This window comes from Artemia sp. Qi Xiang Cuo, chromosome 8, assembly GCF_049724085.1.
Source record: "Artemia sp. Qi Xiang Cuo chromosome 8, ASM4972408v1, whole genome shotgun sequence".
In the NCBI taxonomy this organism is placed as follows: domain Eukaryota; kingdom Metazoa; phylum Arthropoda; class Branchiopoda; order Anostraca; family Artemiidae; genus Artemia; species Artemia sp. Qi Xiang Cuo.
The window spans coordinates 58,683,754-58,698,123 of record NC_142801.1 but is presented as its reverse complement, the minus strand read 5'-3'; the positions used below and the strand labels follow the sequence as shown (position 1 = coordinate 58,698,123).

General features: G+C 35.9%; 1 protein-coding gene across 3 annotated transcripts in view; it reads left to right on the top strand.

Annotated features, from left to right (window-relative positions):
• neur (E3 ubiquitin-protein ligase neur) overlaps positions 1-14,370 on the top strand; it is a 262,144-nt gene that overhangs the window by 217,871 nt on the left and 29,903 nt on the right. For all 3 annotated transcript variants that reach the window (XM_089093634.1, XM_089093633.1, XM_089093632.1), the window contains 2 exons: positions 7,153-7,267; positions 10,320-10,535. In XM_089093634.1, coding sequence (XP_088949760.1) covers positions 7,153-7,267; positions 10,320-10,535 — 331 coding nt within the window. The remainder of the gene's footprint in view (positions 1-7,152; positions 7,268-10,319; positions 10,536-14,370) is intronic.

Genomic DNA, 14,370 nt, shown 5'->3' with positions numbered 1-14,370 from the left:
CCATGGTTTAAGTTTTGGACGTAAAGATTGTTCTTAATGCTTGCTCTCAATCTGTGCCTGAGTCTAGAAGCCCAAATGGTGCAAACATGCACAGCTTGACAGCAGTAGCCTACTGATGTAGCTAAAATTTATTTTCTTCTTGTCTGCAAAAGACTTTGAATTTGACTATTATGCCGTGTTCTAAATTTATGCTTAGAAATAAAGACTTTTAGATTTTCCAAGTGCATAGAACCAGGCTCTTTCCGGTCCGGAAACTGTCAAACATCTGTGAAACATGGAGCGTTTGATAAATAGAAAGTAAAGAATAACAAAACTCTCCGTCTCTTAAAACATGGCAATGCTGCTCTCATTTTCGTGACTGTTATATTCACGCATTAACTCATTACAGTGTGTGGTGCGGGGAATGTAACATAGCCGAAGGGGAGAAGAAGGCATTTCCCTCGTTAATGCCAATCAAATTTGTGAATTTTGAAAATGGATTGAAATTGAAAATTAATTTTCACACGATAAAATCCAGATTAGTTTGCGCCTATCTGTATGCTCTTTTTCACCAGACCCATGGTCGCTTACTCTCTCTAAAGCCGACGCTGATGTAACTTGATATTGCAAAAATACAACACAGAATATTTTCTAAACAACATAGAAACCATCGGCTATGTCTTACTTTAAGAGACGGTAGAAGTATTTTGAAAGCGGCCATTTATGTGTGTCCCCTCTCTAAGAAACATCCTAGTTCTTGACCTTCATAGTAATAGCTATGAAGGTTGTGCCAACGGGGAGGAAAGGATACCCCCTTACGACGAAGTGCCTTCTACAAAATAGAATCGTGAAGCCGTTGTATTTTTAAGCTTACAACTGCTGATGTATATATAGCCTATACATACATACATATATATGTATATATATATATATATATATATATATATATATAATATATATATATATATATATATATATATATGTATATATATATATATATATATATATATATATATATATATATATATATATATATATATATATATATATATATATATATATATATATATATATATATATATATATATATATATATATATATATATATATATATATATATATATTATATTCATTGTCAGATCCTGACAATCACCTTCTAGTTGATTTGGATATCTACTGAACTTCTTCGCTTGGGTTGTTTTCATTCCTTAACGTCAGTTTGCTTCCACTTTTCCTTTTTTCTATAGAGGGTCTTTTCACATCATTTGTTCATTAGTGCTCCATATACGTGCCATAGATCTATCTTTCTTGTGCAATTTAATGAGGTAGTCCAGGCACGTCTCTAAGAACTTTAAATTCCTGGATTCTGGGGTCACTTAATACTAGCTCTGTAAATTGTCACGTTTGTCCTGTGATCCAAAAATTCAATATAACATTCCCTTTTCCCACCACACTTTTCAATTTTTGTAATTGGCTAACGAAACAACCTTCTGTATTTCCTAATGTGCTTTTCTCATTTGCTCCCCTAATTATTTATGTTCAAATCAAAGAGTATGGGTAACTTGAAAGAGTTAAAACTTGCGCTAGTCTCAACAACAACAAAAACACCGCCATCTAGCGTCTGGTGACACTTGTTATTCTTTCGAGCTTGTAATCGTTTTTCTGTCAGAAGCTGAGATCAGACACTTATTACTACCCTAATTTTACCAATTACACTAATTAAATTTACTTTTCCTGCTATTACACTGAAAAAATGTCAAATATCACCAAACGCTAGTTGGCGTTGATAATTTTTTGTCGATACTATTGCCAGTTCCCGCTCTTATATGTTACCCATACTTTTTATTCAAACCTCATTTTGAGATTTTTATGCTTGCCTTTTCCCTGTTAAAGTACCAAGTACCTCAAAATAAAAGCAGTGCTGCTACCTGGATCCATTTTAAGTCTATTTATACGTGGAAACCCCGATTTTCTAAGATTTTTCGTTGGTTGTTTCTAGAATATGAAGCCTCTAGGGAAGCATCAGATCTCCGTCTGTGTTGTCACGTTGAATCGTGCAAATACATAAGCACAACTGATCAGTTCATTTTGAAAGCAATTTTCGTTTCGTAAAAACAAACAGACATAAACTATATATGTTGGCTACCAAAGATAGCTACACCTTCAGAGGAAAGCTAAACACTCTTAACTTGTTTGATGCCATATGTTTTTAGCTTTTTTGCTGTTTTTACTCGTGTTTTTTTTTTCAATTTGCATAAAATTGCATATTTCTTTTACAAAGAATTTGTATAACTGCTTCTGGACTTTTATTGAAAATCTCAAAATCTCCGATTTTTTCTAAGTTTTTAAAGATGTATATGAATATTTCACTTTCCACTTCACCAAAAATAAATATCGGACTTCATTTCCACTGCCTCAGTACTTAAAGGTAGGAAGGTGAAAAGAGTCAAAAAGCATGGACAGAATTGAATCTGGGAGGGTGTTCAGCCTCTGCCTCATTATACACATTTTAATTGCATTTTTTTAAAACTTATGATTGCCTGATCGCCTATCCTCAATTAAATATAGGTCAAAAGAAAGAGCTCAAAAACATTGACAAAGGCCAATTAGGGCGGTGGTACTATGGCACCAGTTAAACAAAATGATCATTTATATCTCAGTAAATCCCAGAGGCCAAATGCCCATATTCATGGGCGTAGGGAGGGGTGGGGGGGGCAGCTGCCCCCCCCCTAGGCCTTCAAATTTACATTAGATATGGCTGAAAAAGCAGATGGTTTGGAAAAAGCAGTTGATAAAACTCCATCACACTATCGACTGCCCCCCCTAGACAATATGCTGCCTACGCCCATGCCCATATTCAAAAATATGTGTAGAGTTTGATCACTGATAGATTTAATAAGTATTGAGCATTAGCTTGAAACTTACGAAAAAAAAAATTCCTAAAAATTCAAGTCATTTAAACTTTGACGAAGCAAAACCTGGTGGATGTTCAATGGTGACTAAATAGTATCTGCTAGGCAACTCACTGTCAAAGGATGACGACCCAGAGCTGGTCCAATGCAAAGGCCACCAATCGTTATTAAGGCCAAAATTTTAAAAGGAGAGAGATAGAAGCTACCCTTCTCCGTATCTAATATATGAATTGTGTAGTACACCCCTGGCTGCACTTTAGAAGCTACTTTATGCTAAGGGAGGAGCGCAATTTCAATAAAAGATTGAGGGAAACAATTAACCAAAGTTTTTTTTGAACTGTTAGCAAATTCGGAAAAGTCCATAACCGCCTGATGTTCTTCCACTTTCTCCTTTAGCGTTTCTATGTAAATCGTAATAGTATGAAGCGGGCTGTAGCCCAGTGTTTGCAAATCTCCGCTGTGGTTTATTTTTGGGCGATATTTTTAACACCTGACGTATTATGCCAAGTATGTGGTAGACGTAATGTATATAGGCTATATATTCTTGTTAATTTGCATAAATTTGAATTTTGCCATAAGGTAAATTTGTACTGGAAATTAGGGTATCATAATGAATAAATCCCTCTCGAATTATTCATAATGATATTCTGAATAGTGTTGAGAAAAGGTCCAATATTTTGTTTTCTATTCATAACTGAAAATTACTGTGAACATAACTTAACGCTTTATGGATTTTTCTAGTATTGACCTTGTATATCCCCTTCGTACCAGTACCAAGAGATAGTCTCATTCTCCCTAGTGATCGGTTTCAGTACAACAGAGTATCAGTATGGTTGGCTAATATTATGATGCAACATGGGAAGCAAGCCGGGAGAAATTTGTCCTGAAATTTGAGGTTTTTTAAAGAAAAGGTTGAATTGTTAAAAAGTGTCCTTTATTCAGTGACGGTTCTGACCTCTCTTGTGCCCGGGGCAAAATCGGGATTAGCCCCCTCCCCTGTCTCCCACAATCTTTTTAAGCCAAATTTTAACAAAATTTTCGTTTATAAACACAATTATTTTCAATTTATCAATTAATTAGTTTTGTATTTATTATTTAAATTCCTTAATTGTTATTAATTATTTTAATTATTATTATTTAATTTTTCATTTATTAACTACGTCCTCTATTTAATTTTGATTAAAAGTAAAATTTAAAAAATACAAAATGATTATAACCGTCAAATTATTTATTTGAAATTTCCCCCCCCCCCTAAAATTTCTATGGCCGGGGAAAATGCCCCCTCTTCCCCCTCAACTGTCTCTGCCTTTATTTTGTCGGACATAACAGAGCTGTGCACTTGGCATTACTGTATATGCGTTGTTTGTCTTCAGGGGTAGGAGCAGTTGGTCTTTGTTATCCGGTGTGTGTGACATGGAATGGGTTTTGTCACTAATTGCAAGCACTGATAATATCCCGTAATGGGGAAATATTTTCAACCACAGTCTTATACATTCCTACCGAGCGGGAAATTTTCTTTAACTAATTCTCAACGTCGCCATTGTGTCCATTTATGTTCGAATAATGTTATTTTTTTAGAATGAATAGTGCTTTACGATCGTTTACTCAGAGGAAAACATTTAGCTTAGGGTATTTCGGAAGGTACATTCTTGTGTCTTTGCCAAATTAAAGAAAGACAACCTATTGTTTACACTAGCCGTAATTAGTTTGATTAATTAAGTGTTGTTTGGTTTCTGGCAAAGAAATCGCTCGTTTCGGCGATCGGAGATTCACTAAACATTATTGATCTTGAAGAGTTGTTGAATTCTCCCTCGAAATTAGGATGGGTACTCTTGTACTAAACGGACTCTTTTATATACTGCAATGGAATCCAGTCACGAAAAACCCGTTTTTGACGGGTTAATTCAAGACACTGCTATAGAGCAATGCAATGTATAGCGTGGTTTTCATTGCGTATACGATGCTTAAACTGTTTTTTTTAGGTGGTTTAGGGGGGAAATGTACCTAGGTTAGGTTAGATTATGTAATAGTATATGCTATGCTTTACCCCCCACCCTCCCCCCTAATGTGCAAATATATAGCCCAAATTTGTTTAAAAACTATTATATATTCATCCTGTTTTATTTCATTAGCATTAACCAAACTAGCACTATATAAAAGAGTCCATTTAGTACAGGAATACCTTAGGATGTTTCTTCAAAGTAAAACTGTCTCTTTTTATCACAAAATGTATCGAAAAGTATACATCGGGGATTTTTTTATTGGACTTTAAGACTTTCGAATCCTATTTTAAGATGTAAAATTAGACATGACCCGTCCCCCCAAAAAGAGCAAATATTTGGTTTATTTGATTAAAAAATACGCATTATTACATAATATACCAAGATATTTTAGGTTGTTTTAGCGCAAAATAGGCCACATAAACGCAATTTTCGCATCTGGAAAGAGAGGGTCAAATGTTGAGAGCCTCTGCTTTAGCCCTAATGAGCTGTATGGCTAACAGATTTTCATCAAATATCGTCAATTCGTCATCATTTTTTTTCTCGATTTTCCAATTATTGTCATTAATAATTGGTCCTTGCAATTAATACAATTGATTATAATTAATCAGTAATTAAAGTCCTTGTCTTATAGAGGAGCTTGAGCTAATCAAAATTTTCGCTCCTTTAGGATAATGAAATTTGTCAAAAAGTGAGGTAAGATTGACTGCCACTAATGGCTTAAATTAATAGAAATTTAGGGAAAGGAGGGTAAAGCCGCGTTTTTCCAAATTTAGGGTGCAATTTTGTTGATCTTTGAATTTTTTTTTTTCACCAAAGAGACAAAAAAAATGTAATGTGAATACCAAAAACGATATTTTTCAAAATCTAGTGGAAAGGGGCAATAAGTTTTGGGGGATATATCCTTCTCCCCCAATTGACATTAGTGGCTGCAACAAATTAGGTATCTGGTGAATACGAATAGTCTGAGGTTTTTGTAAATATGAGAACTAGGCCAAACGATCTGATGTGTAATTCCTTTCATAGAACATTGCGAAAATTATATATCATCTTATTGATTTTAACTGATTATCAATACCATAGTTATGTTTTCTTTTACTTCTTGTTGATCCTGATCTAGTCTAAATTAACTACTAAAAACACTGTGCCCCGTGAAAGTGAAGGATCTAAGGTCGTTGGGAGTTCGAGGATTTGGCCAAATGGCCTGACCTGCAACCTCCCCAGACCTTTTCCTTATGGAACTTCGCCATCAGTATTTATTATTTTATTTGTTTGAACTAGTGCTCGCGCAGTGTCATTCGTTTAATTGATTCTATTTAGAGTACTAAAATTCGCCCGAAGTGAGTAAAGACAGATTGCCACAAAATTAAGAAAGGGCGTCCCGAGGGGGGGGGAGGGGTGCACTCCCCCCAATTCTTTTGGCATTGGGTAAAATTCTCGCCGAAGCGAAAATTTCGGTAGAAATTTTGCAAAATTTCTTATTTCTGCAGAAAATTTGGCAGAAATCAGGCAGCGATTCGGTAAAATCTACGAAGTTTGCCCCCCTCCCCAATGAAAAGAGGCTCTGGACACACCTGAATTAAGGTCCGTAGTGAACATGAACAGTTTAATGTTTTTATGATTAGTGGATATGGGGCGTATGGCCTGACTTGCAGTCCTCCCTTTCCCGATACGGCTTTGCCCTCATTCTTTGTTGTCTTATCAATTTTTAATGTCCAATGTCTTTTTATCTCTTTTTCTTTTATCCTTCAAGCAGTTAGAGAAATGTATCGTTTGTTTATTTTTTGGAAGTTGTATTGTTGCTGTATTTATAATGGTGTTAACCATTATCGTATTGTTTGTTATGTACAAATATAGTTTTTTTCATGTTGGTAACTCCCAGCCAATTACTAATCTTTAGCTCTAGAAACAATCGCACGACGTTGCGTATTGGATACCTGAAGCACATCAACTATGTCTCGGTATACAACCAACACATTTGTTAAAATTGAAACCACTTTTATAGATAGTTTTCATAAGCCTACCTAGTTTCATCTCACAGGGGCATTGGGCTAAAACTTTCAGGATTTTTTTTGGGGGGGGGGGGCTAAGGGGACTTTGGAGGATATGTAATTTTTTATCCTGGCCAGTGAGCGTCAATTTTTTTTTTTTTTTTTTTTCAAGTTCTTTGTCCCTTGTCTGTAGATGACGCTCCTTTTTCACCTAGGTTGTTTTTTAAATCTATTGTTTATTCTATATATAAATTATCGATTATTTTAAAGGTCACAATCAGATTAGCTGAGGCTTCTACGAGTTGGAGTGGCGTGCTGAGGATAGGTATGACATCTACAGATCCCATTGCTCTTCAAGGGGCTCTCCCTAAATATGCATGCCCAGGCAAGTTCCTATAAATACATTTTTTATTTGTAGTATTCATTTTTATTATATAAAAAGTTCTACCTGTTTACGAAATTTGGAGTACCTTTTTTCTATTAGAAAAAGAAAAACAACTTTTAAGATAACACCTAGTAACATCATTTGTTTAAGAATCATCTCTTAAATTATCACCTCCAATGACAACGAGTTAGGGAAAAATTGTCGTAGTCGAACTTTTTTAATTTAACCATATTCATTTTATTATTAAGAGTCAACTGATAAATCTAATTGGAAACAAGAATTTAGAAAGGGTATTTGGGGACTTCAGGGAAAGTCTTGTCGCTTCAGATTCATGATCTTTATGCGAGTTTTTCGTGTGATATTTTCCTGCAGTCCTACGGCTTTATGAGACGACAATTTTACATCATTTACTAACAGAGATACAGTTCTATCCATCTACCAAAATAAATTTTTGAAATGTGATTTCAAAATTTCAGAGCCCAATCCTCCCTGTTAGGTCTAAATACGCCATCGGTATTTTTAATGTAGAGGCTTCGAATTTTTTGGGCCTCTTTAGACGCTGTAAAAACTTCAAGCAGTTTTAAATAAGCTCTAATTTTATTATATATACTTGTATATAATTTTACGCTACTTTAATACGGCACACGTTTTTGCAAAGGTGACACAATTTAAAAACACGACTTTCCAGAATATTTTTTTTATCATTACGCGTTCCTGCATGGCTACAGTAAATTCTCTATATGTACCCTCTTTGTGTATTGTTTTCAGTACTCCAGGGAAATGAATTATTGTAAGGAATAAAAATTATGTACCTATTTAATATCAATACTGTGTACCATCCAGTTCTTTTGGGCAACGGTAACTCAATAACGTGATTTGTATAAAATAAGAACATAAAATATAAACGATAATGGCTGAAAAAATGTAATTATCTAATATAAATAACGCGTGAAAAATTGGCCTGTTTCGAATTACGTACTGAATTCGCTTAACCTCCGTTGCCACGCCATCCAATTCTTTGGATAGTCAAAAGCTGTGCTTAATTAGGTGAATTAAGCTCTGCCGAATTCAAAACTTGTACTTTGAATATTTCAAAGTGAGGTGTGCCATAAATGAAGTTCGTGCTATGTGTGCCATATGGTAAGTTTGAATTAGTATAAATACCTTTTTCCAATTTCTTAATAGGCCCTTGGAGGGCTATGAAGAGAAGAAGACCACGAGCCCTAAGAATAAGGGTTGTACAGAAAAGGGTGCAAAACAGACGTTGTGAAACCCTCCTTTTATAAACTTTTTTGTTAATTTACCCCCTATTGAAAAAAAATTCTGTTTGGCTTGTTGAGAATGGTTATTCTCTTTCGTTGTATATCCCATTTTGAGCTGGTTTCCTCCTAATTCTCTTTCTAGAAAAGACGCATGTAAGGAAATAAATTCACAAGCTATCTGGAACTTAAAGTGCTCCATAAAACTCACCATGGTTCATGGGAAAATTGATTACATAAATGTAACTTGGAACTGAAAGGGGATAGTAAAAATTGGAATGATGTCGCTTCACTGCTATACTTACGACTTTCATTATTTACTTTTATGTTTTTCTTCGCTGGTCATGTCACATACGTCTGCTTGATGGAAAAATACGGAATAGTACTTCTTTAAAGAGTAGTTAGAGCTGTGCTCCTTAACCAGTGGTGTTTAAGGCTTTAATTACAGAGGGAACAGTTGAGGCAAGAGCTGTAGGTTTATGTCCCCTTAAATCTTCAAAAACCTATTTAAAAAAAAAAACATAAAAAGGGAATAATCTTCATGGAAACATGAAAATCTGCGGATTTGGAGTGCTTGCTGGGGAAATTTACGCTGCTATCATAATGTCTGTCTTTGCAGCTGAAGTATGCTACAATCATTAGGCAGATGTGACATTCATCAAGATTTCCTTTAAGAACTCTGTTCCATATAGCTATTGGCTGGAAGGATGAACTGCGCTTTGAGTGTCTGGAGCAGCATTATCCAATGATGTGTTTCACCAACATGGAAGATAGTTTATATTTTAGTGACTGTTTCTCAAGCGAAGTGCGTAAAACCAAGTGTTGAGCATTTTCTTTCCAATCTCTTTTTGCGCAGCACTTTAAATTCTTGAGCATTTGTCTAGAATAAGGGCTCCTAACCCTTTGTCGTTGGACCTTCAACCTTTGTCACTGTAAATATGTACTGTATTTAGTAGTTCTATTCAACTCCTTTGTAGAATCAACCCCATATGTCCTTTCTCACGGCCCCCTTTTCCTCCGCGTAGCACCAAGGGTGCGTGCATCTAGGTTCGGTGAAGGGGGAGAAGGGTGACCAGTGCAAGCATTCCTTAGCACTGTGGGTGGGGGTTGCTCAGGGCTAAGTTTCGTTTTAATGCTATTGCGATATTCATTTGCTACTTCACATAAAAAAAGGAAATCAGAGTGGGTAAGATTGACTTTGCCCAGGGTGCCATCAACCCTACCAACGAACCCTGCATGCACCCCCTGTTTGGAAACCCTTTCTGGAATATATAGGAGCTTCGGTCGCTGGTTATATGGTTCGGAACAGGGGTCGACGGTGTGACTCTGTAAGCTTAGCCAGAGTCGATCCAGCTTTAAATCGGTACCTGGAGAATAGGGGGAAAACACGGGAAGCATTGGATGATTTGCCCCCGACCACGCATTGCACTCTCGACCGAAGGCAGCAAATCAGGAGATCGATATATCTGCGCTACACAGACCATTGGTCATTATTCGAAAAAGATTTTTTAAAGTTTTCCATTGCATTGACTATACTGGAGTCACTAATTAACTTACATTTACATGACACCTATATTTACACATCAGCAAAAATAAGCATAAGCTAAGCACATGTAAGTAGGTATATGTAAGTCACTTTACTTAAATATTAAGTACTCGGGGAAAGTTATGCTTAAAAAAAAACCAAAACTGTAATGTTTTACTTGGTGAGTACTTGAAGTGATAATTGTGTTTGAAGTAACTTCCTAACGCCCCCTATAATGATAAATTAATTTCAACAATATATTATTTAGATCTCACCAACAAACCAGGCTATTGGGCCAAAGCAATTCACGAAAGACACTCGGACCAAGGAACCATCATTTCTTATTACGTAACAGTAGCTGGTGATTTACACTATTCAGTGAATGGGGAAGACAAAGGGATCCTTCTCTCAGGGATTGATACACGTCACTCTCTTTGGGCGCTAATTGATATCTATGGAAATTCAGTCGGAGTTGACTTTGTTGGTAAGTTTCTTAATTGTTTTAGAATTGTTGTTGTCTTGTTTAAACAGTCGCAAGGAGGTGAAAGTGGCTAGATGACATACATTCTGAATAATCTCTTAAAGTCATACTTGCACACAAGGAATGAAAAAGGGGAACACCCATTCGATAATAGGGAAAACAGTGACCCAGTTATTCACTTATATCATGTCTTGACCTCCTCTCACCCCCGAGGGAGAATTCTATGATAATTTCCCCGTAAGGGTTGGACCTGTATGCATCTATGTTTTAAGTCACGAAGGGTCGCATTAAAATCGAGGTCAAATCGGATAAAATTTCGTAAAAGTAGGGAAAAGGAATTGTATTTAGGCTTTTCATTTTTCAACCAATCCCCACCAAAGAATATCCAAAATCGCGCCCACTTTTATGAGTATCCTTTGCTACGCCTACATCAAGGTTGAGAATTGATTCATGATAATAACTTGTATTTTTTGGAAGAATAAATTTCTCCTCTTCGAATTTTTACTTTTTTTCAAATTTATTTGTCTCTGTAACCTATTTTACTGTGATAGACAACATCCATTATTAAAAAAGGAGAAGGTTATCAGCTTAATTTAAGCAATAATAGAACAGCCAAACTTTTAGAAAGATGAGACGGGAGGTCCCCCAGATCTGCAGAAGGATGCCTTCATTTTTCGTGTAAACAGATATGATTGCCAGAATCACGTAAAAGGAGTTGATATTTCAGATTCCTTGGCTAACTTTCTATTTGAAACTGCCTTTTATTCAAAGTTCGAAGCATATATTCTCGCCGAGTGCCAGCAACTTTCTCTTTTAAGGGGAAAGTATTTTGAGGGTGGTAACTTGGAGTTCCCGGGGATCCTGCAGACGACTGTAAAAAGGACAATCAGGCAGTTATGTAAATATGTAAATGAAGCGTTGACATCAATGAGTGAAACTTGATATTATGTTATTTCTCTTGTGGAGTGTATTTAAGAATAATGTGCTGTGTGGTCAATTTTTTTGGCTTATAATAAATTTATTATTATTGTTATTATTATTATATCCACTGAGTGTTACCAGATGTCTAGTTTAAAGCTGCGCCACCATTAAAGTTAAAATGCGCTAAACCGAGGTTTTTCTTATGAAAATATGCCGAATGAACGATTTTTCATAAAGAAAAATACAGTGCACGGCAATTTGAAAAAATTAACGCGCAACCACCTTAAAAAGTGCCCAAATGGCGCAAATGGCAACTCCATATCCACTTGCTTTTTCTATTTTTGAACGATGTTTAGCCGTTAGAAAAGTTTCTGATGTGTTGATTCTGTCTGTCGTCAAGGGAAAGCTTCGCATTGGATGAGTAAACAATATTTTCTGGACTCAAATGGAATTCATCCCCAGTGGCAGATGTTTTATTTTAGTGATTTGCAGGAGGTTGGCTGAAACTATCTACAAATTCAATGACAATCATTGTTTGTCCCAGGATCATTTCCTCGGATGATTTTTTTCTTTAATGAAATGCATGTATATCTTAATTAATTGCAAAAATCTGGGGGGGTGGGCATTTCTGGGACTCAAAAGTTGATTAATACACTTAAATGTCAAGATGTTGGTCATTTTAGTCTACTTTTCACATTATGTTCTCGGGTCAACGTATTTAGGGGCGGTGTGGGGTGGGGTCTCTATTGTTCACATAATTTTTTTTCATACATGGCACATTGTTTAGTGAGTAATTGTCTATTCATTTCTTTAACCTTGGTGACAAATAAAATTCTGTTGAAAATATATTTCTTTGAAGTATTTTTTTTTATTTATTAAATTTCTGGTGGGTGAGGGTGCCCCCCCCCCCCGTAACATAGTCTAAAGCAGTGTAATTTACTTAATTAACGCAAGTGTGCGTTAATTAAACTTGCTCCTGACGCAAGTTTATCGGATCAACCTACTTTGTGCCTCCTCCCCCTAAAAATCCTGTATCTGCCACAGAGTCCACTTTGCCATCTTATCATATTCTCTCTTTTCTAGGAATTTCCAATTCTAATAAGCATTTTTAATTAGTAAAATTTTGTTTGTGAGAATAAAGAAATGTTCTTGACCAGATTGATTCGGTTTTAGTATTGCCCTGGTGTCGGGCTCAGCAACACCTGCATTGTTTTATGGCCTAAAACCCTCATGAATTATTTAAATTAATGGTTCACTTTGAAAATAATTGTTTAGAATTCAAGTTCAATTTTCGTTATGAATAGTAACCAAGGGATTGCCCCCTTTAAAAATTACTTACACCGTGTGGTATGGACCACATACTTCCACCGTGTGGAAGTATGATCATGAGAACGTAAAGATGCATGGCTGGGTGGAACTATCTGGTGGAGATGAAACTCTTCGTTCGTAACATTTTTTTGTTATTTTTTTTTATCCGAATGGGGTAGAAAAGGTCATAAGAAATGATTTAAAAGAAAATTGAAATAACTGGGAGGAGGTAAAGAGTGAATGTTTGAATAGATTGGGGCGGTGGAGGAGAGTGCGCAGCTGTGTTGGCCTCAGGTGGCTTGGTGCTTCAGGGAATTTTTAGTGGTAGCAGTAGGAATATTAAGGTTTGATTCCTCTAGTGACAGTTTTTTGGCGAAAAATAGGGCAGGTGTTCGGTGCCAGGGCAGTGGCAAAATTATATTAGAACAGGACTTATTTGATAAAACTGATTTTAGCGAATAACACAATTAATAATTTCGTCAGAACAAGAAATAATTCTGTCTAAATTTTAATATTTTCTTCAGGATGTTAATTCCGTCAGCAAGTGATTAAATTGAGCACTTTTCTCAATTACTTACTTGTGTCATTTCTGTCAACACAAAGATTTAATTTTTTAGATTGGATAATGTTTTCCCAAAGCTTCCTATGGACTTGAATCGATTCCATTTAGAATGATAGAAAGCAACTGAACTAGGAAAGCCTCTTAGAAGAGATCGGCCCTTTTCTTGTAACACGAATAGAAAATTGTCTTAGAAGAAACATCTATTTTTTTTATTACTAGACTTAGGGAGAATATTGGTTGGTATTAGCAATCCAGGCTTTTGTGATCAAAATGGTAATGGGAATGGACCTAAGGCAATAACTACATTTCGGGCTCAATACTTATAAATGCTCAATTTACAGACGGGTGTCAAATATTCTGAAAAAGAGAAATGAGATAATCGATCTGCTTCCTAAGAGTTTTTCCCATACATGTCCTTTGGGGACGGCCAGGGAAGCCAAGGTCCCCCTCAAGACCTCATCTTCGTTAAATTAACTTGCTGGCAGTCCAAGCCTTCTTCCATGAAAAATACCTGGATCCACTCCCTCCTCCTATGGATATGTATATGAATGAACACAATTTTTACATGGGTATCCGGATAAATATTTCTAAGAGTAAGGCGATACAAGGGTTTAGAATTTCTGCAGATACTCAAAATTGCAATAACTACAATTCGGGCTCAATACATATAACTGCCCAAATTACAGACGGTGTCAAATATTCTGAGAAAAAGAACTTAGATAATTGATCTACTTCCTAAGAGTTTTCCCCCATAATCGTCTTTTGGAGACGGACAGGGAAGCCAAGGTCCCCATTAAGAGCTTAAACTTTATTAAAAATAATTTTTCTGGCAGTCTCAGCCATCTTCCATAAAAAATACCTGGCTCATCCCCTCCCCCTTCTATGAGTATGGGTATAAATTAACATAATTTATATATGGGCATCCGATGATTATTTCTAAGAATTAAATAAAAAAAACAAGTTTTTTTAACTGAAAGTAAGGAACGACGTTAAAACTTAAAACGAACAGAAATTATTCCGTATATGAAGGGGGCTGTCCCCTCCTCA